Genomic DNA, 20,426 nt, shown 5'->3' with positions numbered 1-20,426 from the left:
GTACAGATAAATGTGTGGCCCTCACTGTGCAGTTCCGGCACCATGAATTTAGCTCGTAATTTGTTATTCACAGATCTTTGCACGTACTTACTGCTTATTTAATAATGCATTGGATGGCCAACTTTAACTTGCGTGATTAAAAAAGCAAAAGTCTTGTGAAGATCTATTTTTGCATTGACCCCTAACTGACCTTTGGCCTATCATTGGCAAAACAACCAATACAAACATATTTATGTTGAAACTTTCCACTCGTCTGTGACTGATTCATTAAATGTGTTACTAAAATCTGCAAAACATTCTAACTCATTTTTAATCAGTTTAGGGGTGTTTCAATTCAAACGGCTTTCAAACAGTGAAAACAAAGACTTTCGTGTTGATTCCTTTATTCAGATTTTAGATTGCATTTTTCTCTTGTTAGTAGCAAAGAAAATAAAAAGTAATTTGCCTCTCTCTTTGAAATAATGAGAACACACAATGAGCCCTTTGTTTCTCTTTGCTTTTCAACAGAGCAAAATTGGTGCAGTGAAAAAAAGAGATTGTTCTTTTTTATTTCTGTTGCTTTGAGTCATGTTTCCTCAAAGACAAACAGAAATTCAGTTTCCTTTGTCTAACAAGCAATATCGGGTGAGGTTTATTCTCTAGAGACGGCCAAAGTAGTGTACATGTCATCGAGGCAGTGGTAGGACTGATCGAAAAATAGTGAGAGAAAGTTGGAAAGCGGTAGAGGGAATAGATAGAAATAAGAGAGAGACAGAACATGCGGATCAATATTTATTGAGCGAACTGTGCTTGCACCCTAGGAGGCTTGTGTCAGATCTACTGCTTTAATTAGGCATGGATGGTCACTTACCTGGCTACGACACGTCTTTTCTATTTGATCACCCTTCGCTTTAATATAATCAGGCCAGGACTCTGTCAGGATCGTGTTGTTTTTGTGTACGGGAAAAAACAAGTCTCCTGTCCCAACCCTTGTCTTCACTTGAGCTTTAATTCAAGGAACTGATTATAAATCAACAGCTATGGTCTAAAAGCAGGCTGGGGAGTGTTTGTGAGGGATTCTGTTTGGTATAGGTTAAATGTCATATTGTTTTACTTTAAGTGTTTTACAAAAGCTACTGTGTATTATAAAGTGTGTATTCTTTATGAATAAAAATGTTGACTTTGATGTAATGCCACATTCTCACATTATCGTTGGTCTTAAACCACTAAGTCAGATTCATTTTCTAGGGCAAAAGTGCACGAGAGCGCAATAAAAAAAAAACGCAGATGGGAGTGGAAATTTCTGCGGGTGATTTACTAACAAGGCGCACATTAAAAAATACAGGCGCAATATCTACCAAGAGGAGCGCAAATTAACGCAACGTTTAAGACATGCTTTTTTGGGGCGTTAAGTAAGGCCGTAAATACCAGCGCAAACCTTTGTAAACCGCATTGCGTGATTCATTTAAATACTCATACCCATTAAGTTTGCATCTGAAGAGGAAACTCCTACAAATGCGTGTGCATTAAGGTCAGTCGCAAAAACGCATTTTCCGCACAAATTTTACAACTTGTATGTGTTCTGTAGTTTTCATTGGTCTTTAGTCTTTAATATGTGATACTTTAGATAACCTTAAAATTGAACAAAGTAAACATTTTGATTACATCTATATCATTCTGTACGGTGTCTTGTATGAATTTGTTTTCAGAGTATATGTGTAGATATATCAAGATAAAAACGAATAATTATCTGTCTGCTAGCACTGCAAGAAGCAATTAAAATGAACAGCATGAAGCAATCATTTTATAATTTGTGCAGTCACTATGTCATTAACCCCATAGCAACCAATGACATGCAGCGCTTTATAAAAAAATAGTTCTCCACATATCTTGTGCCAAACGATACTGCTGAACAACATGTGAAACATTCAGTTTGATATCAGGCGATAATAGTGCTTCTACTTTGACATGGTAAAAGCAACTTCTCTTTTAACATAATTATAAGAGGTCAAAACCATGTATGCCACTCTTTTTGTATAATAAGATGTGTATCAAGTATCTTTGTTGTGTTTTGAAGTGCAAAAATCAAAGCACAGCTGTGAATAGAAACACAATCTGTACACTGTACTGTACTCGCAACACTGACTGTGTAAATAGCTGCCAGGGACAAGTTACGAATTCCTAAAATGCAATTAAAAATAAATGAAAAATTTGGAGTCAGTATGATGCAGAATGTTGTCTGACAGCTACCGAAAACACTGCAATGATGCAAACTACTAAGCAAAGTTGAAAAGAAAAAGGGTTTTATAAGCATGTGTCCGTAGAACAACAGGGTTTAAATGTGTGATGGTGGTAGGGCTTGTATAGACTTTTGACATGTCAGATACAAGATTGATCAGAATCTTCATTTAAAAATTCTGTCTTCATTTAGGCCTACTTACTTTGGAGTTGTTCCAAATCTGTATAAATGTCTTTGTTCTGATGAACACAGAGAAAGATATTTGGTAGAATGCTTTTAACCGGACCGATTTTGCTCCCCATTGACTACCATAGTAGGAAAAAATACAATGGTAGTCAAAAGTGCCCCAGAACTGTTTGCCGTCCTACTTTCAAAATGTTTTCTTTTGTGTTCAACAGAACGAAAAAAAAAGATAAAGTAATTTTTCCTATGGGAGTCAATGGGGGCAAAATCTGTTTGGTTAAAAGCATTCTTCCAAATATCTTTCTCTGTGTTCATCAGAACAAAGACATTTATACAGATTTGGAACAACTCCAAGGTGAGTAAATGATGACAGAATTTTCATTTTTGGGTGAAGTATCCATTTAACAAATGCTGGGACTGATGATGTTTATATGACTTTACAAGGTTATTGTTAAACAATCAACCAGACACAAATAAGACAATTGTCGTCATACAGTATAAATGTCTAGAGCTATATTGTAAAACAATTTGGACATCACAGACCATAATTTAGTTTTTGTGGGAATGAAATGAGAAATGTTTGATTTTATATTGAAATCTCTGGCTTTTGATCAGAGAGTTTAATATCTTGGCAATTCTGAGCACAGTTTGAGACACGGGTTATTTCATGAATCTGTCACAGTGGAATGCATGCTTATAGCAAAGAGGCTGTTATTGAAGTATTGGCCAATTAGTGAGGGATAAAATACCGTCGGCAGGTTGTTATTGCAAAATAAACCCTGACAGGGCGATCAGGTTTATTTCAACACACCGAGTAATACAGTATGTGAGATTCTGCATCTTCCATTTAGTTCCACTGTTAAATTGAACCCACATTTAAAATGTTAAATGTTTGGACAGTGAGAAAGAGTGGTCCATGCATGTCAGTGAGACAGATGAGCTGTTCACTCAGTGTCATTACAGTTTTTAGAAAAAAATTCAATTTAAAATGTTAACCTGATATAATAAAGACTAGGGCTGTGCGATATTAAAGAAAAATGCCATAGCATGCTAAATAATGCAATAGTTGATATGCGAAACGATATTTATATTTCTAAAATAAATTTAAATAGTTTTAGAAGATATTGAAAAAATAGGGCTGCACGATATTAAAGAAAAATGTGATATACAAAAATGTACTAAATAATGCGATGCGCGATAGAATCATGGTTCAAGTTTGTCAAATATATATTTAAAAACTGAAAATTATATAACCACATTATTTCTGATTATTAACCATCGTCAACACATCAGACACAGTTTCTTTGCTTTCTGCATCAACCTAAAACTTATAGACAATAGACCACTTCGCAAGATGTGGTCCAGAAGCACGTCTGGTTTCAGTTTTATTATTATTTTAAAATCTCAAATATATAATTGAAACTTCCGGATATTCGTTTAACATTTTGATTTGGTTAAAAATGTTTTGTTGTTGTATTTTGTTCAATCGTTGTGTAGTGTAAAAAAACTAATACGGGAAGTTTACGTCATCCAAAGTTGTCATGATTCTGCCTCTTTTGGTCATGTTTTTCTTAGTCTTGTGGCAGGATCATGACAGACCCATGTGTTTAGTGTGGAGAGGGACATGGCATTGTTTGTTTTGGCTTGCCATGCTCTCTCCGGTCTCCTCTCTTGACCCCGCCCCCTCGTTTAGCTTCCCAGGGTTGTTTCATTACCCACACCTGCCCATTGTTATCTTCCCTTGTTAGTTCCCATATTTAATGCCCTTGTGTTTCTTGTCCTGTACTGTTTCATTTGCTTTGTTGCCATGCGTGTGCTTTGTTTGTCTTGTTGCCTTTCTTACCTTGTTGGATATTACCTTGTCTTGACACCTTGTATATTTTTTTGTCCTGTCAAAGTCGTGTGAGTGTTTAAGTTGAGTTATCCTGTTCTCTTGTTTTTTTTACCCCTCGTGGGAAGTCTTTTGTTTCATGTTAATATATTAGTTACGTTCTTGTTTTACTCCCCATTGTGGGCTTTTGTTTGTAATTAATAAAGTTGAGTTATTTCATGTACCGCTGCCTGCATGGGTTCTCTCCGTGAACATTCGTGACACAAAGTGGTCTATACGTAACTTATAGAGTTTTTAAATTGATCCAATCATTGCAAAATATTGCGAAATGCACATTTGCGATATATTGCACAGGGCTTTAGAAATATTTAATATATACATTTTTCTCACCATGAAAATAGCCATGGAAGCTTGCATGGCGTAAAAAAAACAACCAAACGAACACTCAGTGTGTCATGGTCCCTAAAAGTCACGTAACAACACAAAAACTGTGATTGATCCTTTTACTTAGTCTGATGTCTCTTTCTATCTAAGTGGGTGGTTTGTGGTCTGTTTAAGCTAAAAAAAAAAAAGAACTAACCTTAGCTGTAGTCATATGTCTGAATGTGCAAGACTATCCTTTCTCTAACTCTCAAGTAATGCCTATAATTATAGTGACAGATAATGATGGTAAATATCAAGACGTTCTATTTTGCTTTTAAGGATTTAGCTTTTATTCTAAATTGTAGGCCTGCTTTTATCCTGCTTTTATATGTGGTCATCAACAGTTTTGTTAGTCTTACAGTATTTATAAACCATACAGTATTTCTGCTTTTTTGGCTTTTTTCACTTAAGAAAGGTTGACAGCCCTAACATCAGTGATTGACGGCAACAGCCCGAGAAGCACTCCCTTATGTCAACTGAGGTGGCTTTCAAATAACGCATATCAAACAAACTCGCTCTTTGAATTAGTTTGTGATCTGTAAAGACGTACGGTGTTCACTTCGGTTATCGAAGGTGGCTGTCAATTTGTGGCAACCAGTCTGTGTATTAAGAGAACCGTATTTAGCTGTTTGTGGTTCAGTTTACACCTAGCCAAACAGTGTGCTGCACAAACTCATTATTTTTAGGCACAAAAACATATTCAGTATGTTCAATTTGTTTCACAGGAATTGTCTGGACCCAGTAGAGACCAGCAGGGGGAAGATTAATCAATTCTCATTCGCTGTCTCTGCTATCTACCAAGACACATACTGACTTCTGTTTAAAAGCTTTTGTGCTAGAGTTAAATAATGCTCTATAATTGCGTTGTCTTCATTTGTGGCAGAAGTTACAACAGTTTTACATTTGTCTGTCCTACAGTAAAACAACTGCGCAGAGAACGGCAGTAATTCTGCTATTTATGCATAATACATAAATGCGGTTTGCAGCAAGTGTAGACAGACAAAACGATACAAGAAAAAATGATTCACTCTTATCCAGTAATGTCTTATCCTAATCAGCACTTTGTCCGATAAACAGCAAAGCAGTTAATGAATAAATAAACATGGAGACAATTGTGGTGCAACATTTGCTTGACCGCACCCTTACAAACAACATAAGAACCACAACGGCGACCACAATGGAGATGTTGAGCACTCTTGCCAACAAGGGAATGACTAAAGGACAGATCAACTGCCTAAAATAGCACCCTAACCCAGCCACAGAGGAGATGCTGTCTCTTTAGTTACAATTTATTGCTATTAAACTAACTAGGAGTGGCGACTATCATTATGGATAAACATTATGCGTGGCCTTGGGCTATGCGTCTCATCACACTGTTTCGAAAGGTTTATTCTTTCTAGCCTAAAGTGAGGAGAGAATGACGGTGGAGTTAACGTAAGGGGATAGATGTGTCCCCTTCCCATGTCTGACTGCTCTTTTAGATGCCATTAGGATAAGAACCACTTCATCTAGTCCGTCAACAACACTAAAGAACTGTGGCAGTTTAGTTACAGTACTTTCAAAGATATAAGCAGACCTGATAAGAGTTTTTTACCTGTGACTTAAAATATGAATTAATGTTGTGATCTTGAATTCAGATCGCTCCAGGTGTATAGTCCCATTAGTAAATAATGTATTGGAAGATGTTTTGAATAAGAAAACATCTTTATTAATGACGAACAATGTAATTCAAGAACTTGCGTCTGCACTGAAATTTTAAAGTCATAACTTAAACTGTAGGGTTCATTTAACACTAGTTTGTGCTATGCGGGAGTCTCAGACTCAGTGAAAAGGCAGCTCTTGATCATCAACAAAAAATGCCTTGCATTTATATTCCTTAACCAAATGCTCAATGATCCTTTTCAGAACATGTTTTGCCTCCCCAAAACTGCATAGTTATGAACAGCAGTGTTCTCAACAACGCACAATCCATTAGGAACGCTGCTCTGTAACTTCGCATTCAGCACTTAGCTGATTGAATCTTTATGTTTTATGTAGTCTACACGAATGACAACTGCTCGTAATTGGATAAATGCATAGACACACTGTTCCTAAAGGCAAATCTTAGATGTCTGCAAATATGGCCAGAAGCTGACACTGCCGGCATGTGCTGAAACGTATTGCTTCGTTGCCTCCACTTATGATTTGATAACATCATACTTTTTGCTACTTTAATGCTGCCTTTGCACAGAATGAGAGGACTGCGACCCTGTATGGAGCTGGTCATTTGGATAAAAGAACTGCTGCGATCAGCATTTACAATATATAAATTCTTGCATGTAGAGGAGAAAAGAACACCAAATCAGATGGAGAATTTGTTTTTACTTCCGTAAAAAAAGTTTGGATGAGCTATGTTGAATTATTAATAACAAAGAAACGTGACTTTATTTTTAAGAATCGTGAAAACTGTGATAAAAACCGAGGTTATCACATAACAAAATACATGTACAAATACTACTGTTGTATTGCTTAAAAGTGAATATGAACTTGCTTTCATGGCATTATTTGGGGTCTGAAAAATACAGAACGTCTTTTCTGTTATTTTCACCTGTTTCTCCAGTTTTCATTTTCTCCAAATAAATGTTATTAAAAACAATATTTTTATTTGAAGTTTTGTACAAATATTGTTAGTAGTTCACAGAATGAAACAAAAAATATCATTTTACCTAAACACACTTAAAAATAGTAAATTCAGAAAAACTGAAAATAATTTTGAAATGGTCTCTCACTAAATAAATCTTTAAGATATTCGTTTAGCAATTTGATTCGGTTATAAATGTTCTGTTGGTTGTATTCTGTTGAAACGTTTGTATAGTGTTAAAAAACTGAAACGGGAAGTTCTTCTGGACCAGCGTTGTTTACGTTTTCCGAAGTGGTCTGTAGTGAGGTTTGTTGTGTTCACAAGTCACATAGCATTGTGACTACTATTTTGAAAAAGAATTAATTCAATGCTGTTGTTACGTAATGACGTAACGACGTAATGTGAATGAAGAAAGTCGAGTAAAAATGGTGAATGATCTCTACTCCTGTCTCGGTTGTTTCTTTTACTGTTGAACTACCTTGCAAGACACCACAAGGTTCCTTGAGTTTTAAGCTGCTTATTAACTTAATTAAAACTTAAAAAGTATTACATTTCTAAATATTCAATTTTCAATGTTTTTCACTTTTCCAGGTTTAAAAAATGAAAAATAAATCCTATGTATATTTAATGTCAGACTTTTGCACCCCGTTATACATATTTTCAGAATAATGCAATGAGTTTAATTGTAAAGTCATTCAGGGGCATTGAGACAGACAAAAGACGACGAATGAGCTTTAAGACTACTGGTTCATTAACCGATTGCCTTTAGCTGCAATTTAATTTGCTCACTTTGATAGAGATCACTGGTAGTCGGGGCTATTGATTCCAGATGATTTGTCCTTATGCAGCGGGCTGAGGGTAGGATGTACACGTGATGTGTTGTAATTGCAGGACGCACTGAGGGCATTGCAGTTGGTTTGGATTTTTTGGCCAAATTGATGTCATGTAATCATGTAACCAGCCCCATCCAATCTAATTTACAGAAAATGAATTATACTTTATGCTACAGATTTTCATGGATAATTTAAGGGTTTTGCATTTGAATGTAAATGTCTGTATATGCAAGAGAGTGTGTCAGAGATAGTTTTTGCATGTACGCTTCCATCTACCTCCTTTCTATTCAATTACAGTCTCTGCCCCGATTAAATCATTTTGTAATTTGGCAAAAAAGTATAGCAAAGCAAATATAGAGTACCGTAGCACTTCAAATAAATATATTACATGCAATTACTGAACGATGAGAAAAGTGTTTTTAAAGATGATAGTGATGTCAGGATATTATCCGAGTCATGGAAATAAAGTTATCAAAACGCATTTGCATTGTACGGATTACACTCAAAGGAAATTAAATATGAATCAACATCTTGCCCTGGCAGTATCCAGAGTGAGGTGTCATGGTTCTTTATTTCTGTCAGTGATTTCTGTAGCCATTTTTCTTCCCCAGACTCTGTGTATGGAGCATCCATCTCTTGACATGTTGACTGCTGGAATTAAACAAAAGATGACGGGATTGAGCAGTTACCCACAATTCTGTTTCACGTGGTGACAGCAACAGAACCTGAATTCTGTAGACGTGATACATAGCAAGGAAACAGAAATGCTATGACAGCTAAAATGATTATTTATTATCACCATGCCTCTTAACATCAGGAAAAATGTGCGGGATGAGAGTCATTTTATGCTAAACAAACAAAGAGCACTCAAGAACAATAGACAATGAACTTAATCTCCAGAGTGCTATTTTTTATGTTCTATTCAGATTTGTTTTTTTGTAGTACTTTATCTTTCAGGTGCAATAAAGTAACTTTAGTTCCACAGCAATCCAAACCATTTTTTTGGACTTTCACTATGTTAGGTAGTCGTGTTTGGTAAGCCTATACATAAATCTGATGTATTGAAATACATGTAAATCACACAAGTTCAGATTTCTGTATTTATTAATGAAAATGTTTGCCAAAATATGGTTTCATTACTGGAACATGGCTACTTTACCATAGCACACTACTAGTCATCGGTTTGGGCACACTTTATTGAATTTAAATTCCTCTTGGTTCTACCGAATTAGATACATTTTAGATTTTTATCTATATAAAATAAATATAAATTGTATATGTGCTACGAACATAAGTTGCTTGAATGGTAATTTAACCTCAACTCTAATTGAAAGAGTCACATTAATATGAAGAGCTTACATCTGCATTGTTAGCCAAAAGCTGTGAGGGGGGTTGCCGCCTTTGTCTGTGCTGTTATCACCGTTGCACTCTGCAGGTGCAGGTGGGTTTTAGTGACAGGTGGTTGTTGAGTGAGAGGGAGGGGAGGGTTGGCTGTGGGGCCTGGAGGGCTGAACAGGGGAAATGCTTTGCATCTCCAGTATTGTGCCTGACACATGCTCCGTCTGCTGCCTCTGCGCCGACCCCTGCCTCTTTTATTATGCTAATTAAGGCAACAGGCACATCTTTTGTCCAAGCCAGAGAACAAGAGAGAGAGAGGGGGTAAGAAGGGTGGGATAGTCCCACTGCCTGTGACCTATAGCCCCCCAGTGTCTTTTGCGCTTTAACGTCACGAGGAACATGCAACAAAACGAGCCACCATCAACTGAGCTCTTCACATTGCCCCAGCTCGTGCGTAAACCACCGTCAACCGAGCACTTTCTTAAGCTCGCGCACGAGCCACGGTCAGCTGAGCGTCTCACACTCGTGCAGTTTATATACATGTAAAACACATAGGGCTTGCTAATGTTTTTCTAACTGCCAGGAGTTTAAATGATATGGCGACCTTATTAAAAAAGGAAAAAGGCTCCGACAGTCAAATTGAGTTGAAGGCGGGAGGCGCGAGAGCTGAGCGCTTGAGGGAAAGACGAGCCAATAAATAGAAGCTGCCCGCTGTGACGGTCATCGTAACGTCCGTCGCCGTCGTGAAACTGAGGGGAAAACCGAAGGTAGACGTTCGGAGTCTTAAACCAACTTTACACGTTTTAAACGGACTCTCGCACAAAAGACGATACAAGGAAAAGAAGCTTCTTCGATTGGTTTCAGAACTTGGACAGCTCCATCGTAAAGCCGCCTATACACGCGGTACCACATCCAGGATTCGGTGAAACTACATCGCGAGCGCGTCTTTCCGAGACTTCGTTTCTGGCACAGGTCTTCTTTCGTCAGATTGTGGAGCCATGGAGGGTGTACTTCTGGGAGAGAAGCAGCTTTTTGAGAAGTTCTGGATGGGAACGTTTAAAGCCGTGGCTATGCCGCGACCAGAAAGCATCATCGTGGCCAGCATCACCGCACGGAGAGCCGTGACAAAGTGAGTTATTTAGCCTGAGGCTTCTTGTGTCTTTTGTCAATTTGGCAATGTTATTTTAATGTTTTAGCGGTTCCTGTATTTGTTTCATATTAAAGGTTCGTGCTGTTTTTTGCCTCGACGCCCTTAGGCAATTTCAGTTTATCTTGAACCATTTTTAACATTAAGTTTTTGTTTGGCTTTTGCTTATCTTTTAAAAACCGATAAGCAATATTTGGTATCCTACGCTGCCCTGTACATGAGAAATGGTTAGTTTGATTTGGTCTGAGACACCATATAAAACATGAATATTAAGTGATTTTTCACATGTAAGGCTATATGATTGGTTAACATTTATAGCTGTACATGTCAAATGTCTATTTGATTTTTGTATTGTATCTTTAAGTGTGTTTTAATTCTTACCAAAATAGCATTGCTGTGTTGGAAGTCACTTTTCTGAAAAGTGTGTCATTCAACTAAAACAGACAGGTAAAAGTTTTAAATAACACATTGGGTTTTTACAGATTATTGATTATTATAGATTATTGCTAAATCTCTGGAACATTACACTGAAAGCTAATCTTAATTTGAGGATTCAAATTCTTCCCTAAATTCCTAACATTTGGTTGCCTCAAACTGTGTTCTCTTTTAATAGCATTTCATGTCACATAAGGATGAATGTGATTTCTGCCCATTCTCTCCATTTATCATTGGCTGTCCTTCACTGCAGGCCAGTCAGTTTCACTTGTGCACACACAAGTGCACAGCAGAGCGAGAGGCTACACAGAGTCCTAATGAATCAAGTCAGAGTAGAGCCCTTCATCATACCCTTAGGTTAGGACATAAAGAGCATCTCAGTGCGTTCTCTCTCACTCTTGAATTAGGAGGCACGGCAGTGTGTCGAAAGGAAGAAAATGTGAAAGACGAAGGGAGAAACAGGCAGATAGAGAGTACTAGAGGTTTTGTTGCGTTTCAGGGCGATGCTTTCCTTTTCTTCTTTTCCTGTTAACCAGGATCAAGCCTTACTCCGTACTCATTATGCCGGTTAACAGTGTGTAGCTGATTTGTGATTCACTTTTCTGTTCGTGTGCATGTAGCATTTATTTATTATATAGGAAACTGAGATCAGACATTGCTTTGACAACTTATTTCCCTAAGACACTAACCTGAAGCAGCTGTTTTTCCATTGGTGGATCGTGATTGTATAGCCGGCTAGTTGATGGTTTTTTTAGTGATTAAATAGGTCAAAGATTAAAATAGTGTCTGGTGAATATTGATCGAAAAGTCTATACCAAGAAACTTGATGCTTTCTGATTCTCTGTACCTTTAGTTCACTTTTCAGCATTATAATGATCAAAAATGATCCCTCTAAATATTTTACGAGTTACACGTGTAATAAGGTTAAGAATTTACATTGTTGAAATTGCTTCCGGTACATTGCACTCTCTCGTTGTTTTAGCCTCTGTCTCTTCTTCTTTCCATCCAACAATCTACATATTTATAAGGCTACCCAGCCTTCAGGGCACACCTGACATTGATGTTGATGTGTAGATCGTGGGTAATGACAACAAATTTACAGCTACACCAAAGTCGCCGTTTCAACTAGGGCCATGTGCAAATTCAGCCTTTAGCGTCTTCATTTTACCACAGGCAAGACAATGCATAATTTTTAAATGTAAAATGCTGTTTGTATGAATATCACAGAAGTCTTGTATTTTCTTGGTTGAACAAATGCTGATGCTGTGTCTTATGAAGCCTATTAGCTTTAAATGTCATTTCTCCTCTTCTTAATTGGAAAAACGTTGTTATTACTTTGGGTGAGAAAATGCTAGCCACATATGCGTACACTCAGCCCTTAATATTGACTTTTAACGTTAGCTATTTTATAAGGGTTCCCTCAGTTTTATGCATTCTTACCCACTCCCTACTTCATGTTTGGTTTTCATATTCCTTTGACTTTTTCTTGTGTCACCGAGCCTACACCGTAGAGAAATTATGAGGGGATATTCAGATCCTCCTCTGTACCCCTAGTGTTTTCTGGCGAGGCGAGAGATAAGTTCACTCTCATGAAGCCGGAAGGTCCTGCCTCAGGCCACTGCAGCTCCGCAAGCTGCCCTTCTCTGTGGCAAACCTCATTAAAAATGCAGAAGGTTTTAGTTTGGCAGAGAGAAAGTGTGTTTGTCTTGGGGTTACGAAGCAGATGGCCCATGGGATAAAGTGTATGGGGGAGAACCTCTTAGCCCAGCAGATGCTAGTTTAAAAAGGGTAGGAATAAAGAGATGACGGGAACCTAAGATTGCAACTGCACCCACATACAAGAGAGAAATTACTGTTCACCGTTGCTTTTTTACCATTATTAAATGTTGTCCTTAGGGCAAGCAGAAAATAAACTTGTAATTTTTAAATTAACCTGTCATTGAAAGGAGCCCTTGAAAGGACAAACTGTAAAACCATGAGTTCTTTGAAAATACAGAGGGTCGAATTGATGTTGGACTAGGTGAAGGCACATTTCTCCAAAGGTTCTGAAACTTTTTATTGAAATTCTAAATGTAAGCAGTCAGTCCCATTTAACAGTATATTTGAACATGCATTTTTTAATGATTCATTTGTCAATGATAGATTTTTTATTTGCTATTGACTTGGTGAAAGTTAATATTTACCTCTTTAATCTAGTCGGCCTCTTTAAAGTTTTATACTGTGTTCTAGAAACAACATGAATATAGTTTTCAGAGAATGTGGCTGTACAAGATTTTAAAAACTGTATAAGCTATACAGACATTGTTAGAACACTCCTTGGTTCAAGCCAAATCCTATAGCACCCGTTCCTTTTTTGATTTTGCTCTGAAAGCATAAGGAAACTGCAGTGTTCAGTGAGTTTTATGTATTAGGGCATCATGTACAAGCCAATCAAACCCTCAGTTCCATTTAATTCCAATTCAGTTGATTTAAATAAATTGATCTCACAGTATTACACCTCAAAGAATCTTAAATTTTTCTTTGTTTTTAGAAGACTACTTTGCTTGCTTTCTCTTGCTCTCATAACCCCCCTCCCCTCTCTTTCTGTCTATACCTCTTTCTCTCTTTGAAACGCTGTCCATCTTTCTGGCTGGGTGGGGATTCGTAAGGGACTGTAACCCCTGGAGCTGAGCTCTGGCTCATAGACAGCAGAGCTGAAGAAATGCTGATATGGTTGCCAGGCCTCCAGGGTTCAGATATAATTTCTACTTAAATCTAGCCACTGAAACATTCCAGCACATCATCTAAGTCAGGGGTTCCCAAAGTAGGGCCGCGAGGGTGGTGTCGCAATATTTCCAGAAATCATTTTTTTATTATTAGGAATAGCGTATTTAATCAATAAGTGTAACAAAATATATAAAAAACATTAGTTAAGTTCAAAATAAAACCATGCAAATAAAAAGCCATCAGCTTTAGGAATTTCCTCTACCTCGATCATGACCCCTGAGGTGATTACGTCACATTAGCAAACGCATTAGGTTAGGTGCAGCAATTCACATATGTGTAGGCAGATTATGTTTCATGCTTTAAGTTTAGGATATTTTCATTTGTCGAAATGAAACGTTGGTTAATATCGACCAAAGACAACGAGGGACACATCTTTCGTGTTCTGTGGTTGAAATTCAAAAAGGTTTGAAATGACTAGAGGGTGACTAAATTACAGAATTTTTAGGTGAACCATCACTTAAGTATTCCCCACAAGACAAAAAAAGTATATGGCCTTGTTTAACAAACCCAAAACATCTTAAACTAGTTCCAAGCACAAGTTAATTTACGCCATGTTTAGACATCCTACATCCCCTAAAAACGCCACTCAAATCTACATTGAGTAACAAGGTTGAAACCAAAATTTATGGCACAAAGCTATCAGAGTTTCAAGAGTCACAGGGAATCAAGACAATGAATGTTGCGCATGCTTGCGTCACTGTATCTTTGGCCTGTATAGCCAAAAACCACCAGATATCAAGTGGTTTAAGAGCACATCTCTAAACTGTCAACCTTCTGGTGTCTCCTTTAAAACCAGCTCTTTGCCTCAAGACACTTCAATTGTCATTGGGGGAAAACGCCTGAAAATGCCACGGTGTAAACAAATGCTGACAACAGGTAGTCTAATAACTTTAAAATCAGCAATGAAATGTACCTTGTAAAGAAAACACCTCCACTGGAAACCAGTTTCTTCACTCCTCTTTCCAGCAACAGCTCTCCCTGGAATACAAGAGAGACAGAAGATGAAACTGATGTCTTTTGTACACAAACCAAAGTGAAACACCTACTTTTCCTGGCACAGCTCTGCTCACAGGAATCAGAAGCAGGGTGGCACACCGCAGTACTACAGTGAATATAGATCTGCCCAACAAAGAGATCAGCTTTAGCAACAAATACAAAAGCACAAAAACAATTTAGATGATACGGAAGGCTGAAAGGAAATCATACGGTCTCCTGCAGAGGGGCCAGTGATGATGGATCCACAAATGTGAACATCTTCACAACAACGCGCTTGTAGTGGGTTGGGAACTGAAGACCAGACGAGCCAACTACAGGAACCAGTATGGTTAGGTAACTGGTCATCCTGGCAAGGACATCTAAAACAGAAGTGACAGTCAGGACTCGTTCACAGCACACTATCTGGACAAATGCTTGGGATTCTACTCACCCATCAACTAGAAGATCCCACTGGGGACAGAGGACTAGGGGTTGATGTTGCCCAACAACGTCCCAACATCAGGACAAGATTGGGGTCAGTCCTCTCCAAAATGCGCACCTCAACATACACAGGCTCTCGCAGGACTTTTGTGACTGGATACTCATCCTCACTGTAGTAGGACATACACGCTTCATCTCCTGAGGATGAACACTCGTGTTACTGTCCCATCTAGAGTTTTAGACCAGAGACCATTTTTTGAAGACTAGCACATCGTTACCTTCTGCACAGCCTTTAGTGACACATTGGCCGTTTGCCAGTCTAAGCTCCACCCTGAGGGGCCCAGGAGCAGCTACAGGTGGAGGTGGTGGAACAGTGTTGACCTCCAAAACCAGTGCTTCCACAGCAGTGGCAGAATATCTACACTGTAAGAGAAGTCTAGACCTCAAACAGTGAGCTTCTTACATCTGTTCAAGGATTCACAGTCCTGAGAGAAAACAGATGACCTACTCAAATTGACTGTCCCTTGTGATTGAGCCAAGAGGTTCAATCCCCACTTCATAGGATGAAGTCATTCTGTTCTCATACACCACATAACCATTTTCCTCCTGCAAGCAAAAACACGATTGACATCAAATCTGTTCTAGACATCCAAATCATCAACAGCAAACTCACCATCATGCTGGTGCCAGAGGCAGTGTCCAGAAACTGGTATATGGCAAAGGAAGGCGTGGAACCAACAGGACCACAAGGTGCTTCATTTCCACCCAGCAGACGGACCGTGTCCAGACTCAGACGAGGCAGAGTAACATCTCTAGCCACCACGAACATAAACTGACCATCTCTTATACACTGGACAGTCACTGTAATGAGAGACAGAGGAAGTTAGAGAATCAGCTCGGCAAGAAACATGTCACTGGTCTAACAGCGTTACCTGACATCCCATAATAACACTGCTGTCCATTAAAGCAGCAGCTTATAGCTTCACACTTGGCACCGCTGATACCAGGTTGTCCGCACTGGATCTGCTCATAATCAGCTACAGCAGACTTGTCAAGAGGTTCCGACTGCACCACTGGCTTCTGAAGTGGAATCTTCTGAGAAAACTGTTGTTCAGTTTGCTGGAAGACTGAAGATTGAGGCTCCTGGGGAAAATTACTAAACTGTGGAACAGCACGACAGAACGCACAAAACCATACGCAAAAATTAGCCACAAGACAAAACTTCCCTGCAGTTCCAGCCATCCTGCCACAAGCAGACACTCTAAGAGTCGTGTGTTTAGTCTTATATACTCTGTAAATCGTCAGTCAGAAATTGTAGCTCCTTCTTGATCAATTAACAATGATTGTTCTCCAGACCTTCTGGAAGCTACAAACAGGGTGATTTCTGTTTACTATCAAGATTTTATACAATCATGTTTTAACCAATCTCTACAAAGCTAACGAAAGTAAAGCATACTTTCAAGAATGGAAAGTTGTCAACATCTGTTTGCTGTTCATTTAAGCACTTCACACAACAGCTAGACATTAAAACTACGTACAAAATGCACTTTTTAAAGGTGTCATGTACTGGCCTTTTTTATTATTTTATACTGTTGCCTGAGGTTTACTTATGATGTTCACATGGTTTTTACATTCAAAAACATCAAAATCGATAAGTAATAGGCTATTTTCTACCCAGTTTTTATGGGCGGGCCGCATTGAAGACTTGGAAGTAAACGCCCACTGCTATGATTGGATAACAGTTCCAAAAGACAGCGGCGTGCCCTGTGATGTATATTTCTGTGTGTCTGTTTGACAAGCTACATGCTTAGTTGGATCCTTCTGTAAACTTGGTTAGACACGTAGGTTACACATAATCAGGACATATAAAGCAATCTATATCAAAGCGATAGTGACGCATCGTACATATATTTTTACTCACATAAGATTCCGGTTGGATCCGATATTGGCGGCACAGCATTGCTTTTAAATCTCAGTCTCTCTGCAAATCCAGCATCGACATGTGCCATGTTTACAAAGGAATCCACGGTGAAATGAAGCGAACAAACACTCAATGTTTTACCCACGTGAGCTGGAACGTCTTTAAAAATAAACTTCAACCACGCATTCCTAATATCAGAATCCGAAGGAAGCGACTGTGTTCTTCCACAACCAGGCGCTGCACAATGTGTTGCATGTTTGTTGCTTGGTCGCTCTAAATAAAAATAACAGTGAAAGAAGTCCTCACTTTTGCACATATGACACGGGGCTAGCCGCTTTCGAGAGCCCTTCGCTAAAGTGACAGAGTTGCCAGATCTTCACAGAAAAAATAAGCAAATAAAGACAAGACGAAAATAAACCTTAAAATGCTAATTGTTTATATATTTTATAACACCAAAAAATCTCAAAATCTGCAACTGACCATTTATTAAGACGTAAGTGCCGAGGCTTTTTGATCTAAGTCGAAACAACAAGCATAAAAGCGCTTATTAAAAAACGAACATGGCAACACTGCAAAAGAGCGCTGTGTGAACACAACACAGCGCGTATCAGCGGTTTAGTTTAAATTGACGGACAAAACAAATCTTTAGCCGAAAAATATGTTGCTATGGTTACCAGTTTGTCAATCATTACAAATGCGGGAGTGTACTATGTGTACATAGCTTAAGTCATTCGCGAACCAGTGGGCAGGGCTAGAGAAGTAGTCTTTGATATTCTTCTGTGGAGGCGGTGTTCAACCTATCAATGACATCATTAGGTACATTCCAGGACCTTGCGTTCGCTGGGCCTTGTGTCAATAAAAGTTGTCATTTCAGTAACAAGGATGTCTTCGGTTCTGACACTCAAAGGATGTTCATTTGAATACGATGAGCTTTTATATAACAAAGGCTCGGGTTAAAATTGATTTCTTAATTCATGACACCTTTAACAGCTATGCACAAGTACAGTATAGTCAATTTGATAAACTTTACGAAACTACAATAATGTAAATATTTCTGGGTAACTCTCTGATTTACATTAAAGTTGTACAAACTGCCAATGTATGTTTTTTCCAAAGAAAATGACAAAATTAATAAAAAAGTAAATAATTTAAGAGGTGGAGTTGATCCGAGCTGATGCTAGGCTGGCATTTTGTCACATTGTATGTGAATGTAAAGTTTTGTTTAATACCATAATGCAGTGAAATGAGTCAAAAGAACAATGTTTCTGCATCATTTGTTCACCTTATTGTTAACATCAACATTTACCAACAAACTTTTGATATCAAGTGTATCTCCAAAAATGAATGCACACGCATGAACACATGATTGTACTACAATTTACAATGATTAATAAACGCTAAAAAATATTGCACATTGTTAGTTAATGTTAGAAGTGGTAGTGGGTTTCTCAAGGGGAGACACATTTTCTTTAGCCGGAAGTGAATTGAACATTCAGTCTGCATGAAGATGAAAGGCACAGCTTTGAAACACAAGTAACGTGTTGAAATGCAATATATGGTTTTGATGTAGAGGACTTGTGTTGACGTTGATGCTAAGTATGAAGTGGTCATCTGATTTAAAAGTGAGAGAGCTTTTAATAGAATATTTGTGGACATTTTATGTCCTCAACAGCTGCGAAAAACAGTCTGCATTATAGATTTATTATAGACTTATTTAAATTAAAGATACCTAGTTGAAGACAGAAACACTATTTTTAATCTTCATCCTCATGTTATTTTGATTGTATATTTTTCCTTTGCCAAGTGTGGTCCACAAACCTTAATGTGTAGAGGCACTTTAAAACCTCTGTGAATCACTGAAAAGATGGAGAGATTAAGGAAAATGAGAATGAGGCACAACCTGGGGATATGTTGGAGTAATTTTACAAGGATGAATAATCCATAAAGTTTTGGCACAGCACTGGATACATTTAGGCAAGCAATACCAATTTCATGAAATATTAATAGCCATATTTAATGAGCATAAATCCACTTATGCACTTTTGTCATACCTTAATAATTAATTGAATAAAATGTATATACATTTCAGCTGAACAAAGTTTTAACAGCAGCTCTTTTCAGAGGATTTTAGCTGTAGTGTATGCAAAATGGCATATAATCTCATTATGAATAAAAGATGCAGAGCTCTATCTCTACTTTCTCCTGTAGAGGTGTTGTATTGAAAGTCCTGTGACTGTCAGTATTGTGGTGGGAATAAGGCATGCAATTTTTTTTAATTCTGTATTTTAGCTATAGACTTAATACTGAAACAGTATTAATGTCATTTAACAGTTAATTCTAGTTAATGAATGTGATTAGAGGCATTTCAAAGTTCTGATACTGTAGGACCAAAACAGTTTGCATTTGCTTCAAGTTTACTTTTTGTATCACATCAACCACAGTAACCGCCGAAATGATGATATGAGAAAAAAGCATTTTCCCTTTTCCATTTTTGTACTGTTCATGTAAAATGTCATAGTACATGCAAAATTTTTGACTTTGAATTTGTTAACAGCAGCTTTTTTATTTAAATGTCTATTGTGCACAGATTCACAGCATCCAAAAGCAAGTTTTCTTACACCGTTACAATGCTCATGCATTGAGAGAGAGAGCAGGCAAATTAATGTTTTCAAGCATCTTGTCAACGTGAATGTTTACTCAAGGACAAAACACGTTTTTCGACTGGCAGCATGTGTAGGCAGTAGTAAGCATGATTATTTGCGATTTTCAGCCCTTTTGTCTTCTTTCATGAAAAAGCCAGGCTAGCGTTTACGTCAACTTATAAAGGTAATTAAAAACAAGTCTGTAAACGCCAAATAGCTGTCAATCAGTTTCAAAACGACTAATGCGTAACACTGCAACTTCAAACTGACAACAAAAACAAGAAATCTTAGAGATTTTTAGACAGAATGTAAGAATATGCCACGTTCATATAGAAATACGCAGGCTGCCACTGAAGAGCGATGCTTTACATATAAAAGCAAAATTAAAGCAGGAAAACATAGATAACTAGATAACTATACATGTAACATTTTTATAAAAAAAACGATTTTCGCTTTAAAATGGGAAAAAGTCACAAACAAAAACCAACCTTTCAGAGATATAAAAGTAATAATAGTCCCATTAACATCCTCAGATATATTTACATGCTGAAATCGGTCATGTGTCTATAAACAAATCAAAGTGAACACCTGCAATTTCAGAGGCTTAATTTGCTGTAGGTTGTGTCAAACAGAACATTCGACAAGTAGGCATG

The 20,426-nt window shown here is 37.8% G+C and overlaps 1 protein-coding gene across 1 annotated transcript in view; it reads left to right on the top strand.

The window, feature by feature from the left end:
• Positions 1–9,872: 9,872 nt before the first annotated feature.
• The window catches only part of srrm4 (serine/arginine repetitive matrix 4), a 54,243-nt gene continuing 43,689 nt past the window's right edge, over positions 9,873–20,426 (top strand). Inside the window, exon 1 of the mRNA XM_057361227.1 lies at positions 9,873–10,575. Coding sequence (XP_057217210.1) covers positions 10,445–10,575 — 131 coding nt within the window. The 5' untranslated portion in view covers positions 9,873–10,444. The remainder of the gene's footprint in view (positions 10,576–20,426) is intronic.

Source organism: Triplophysa rosa, linkage group LG2, assembly GCF_024868665.1.
Source record: "Triplophysa rosa linkage group LG2, Trosa_1v2, whole genome shotgun sequence".
NCBI lineage: Eukaryota > Metazoa > Chordata > Actinopteri > Cypriniformes > Nemacheilidae > Triplophysa > Triplophysa rosa.
The sequence above is the reverse complement of the archived record's forward strand: the minus strand, read 5'-3'. Positions and strand labels throughout refer to the sequence as shown.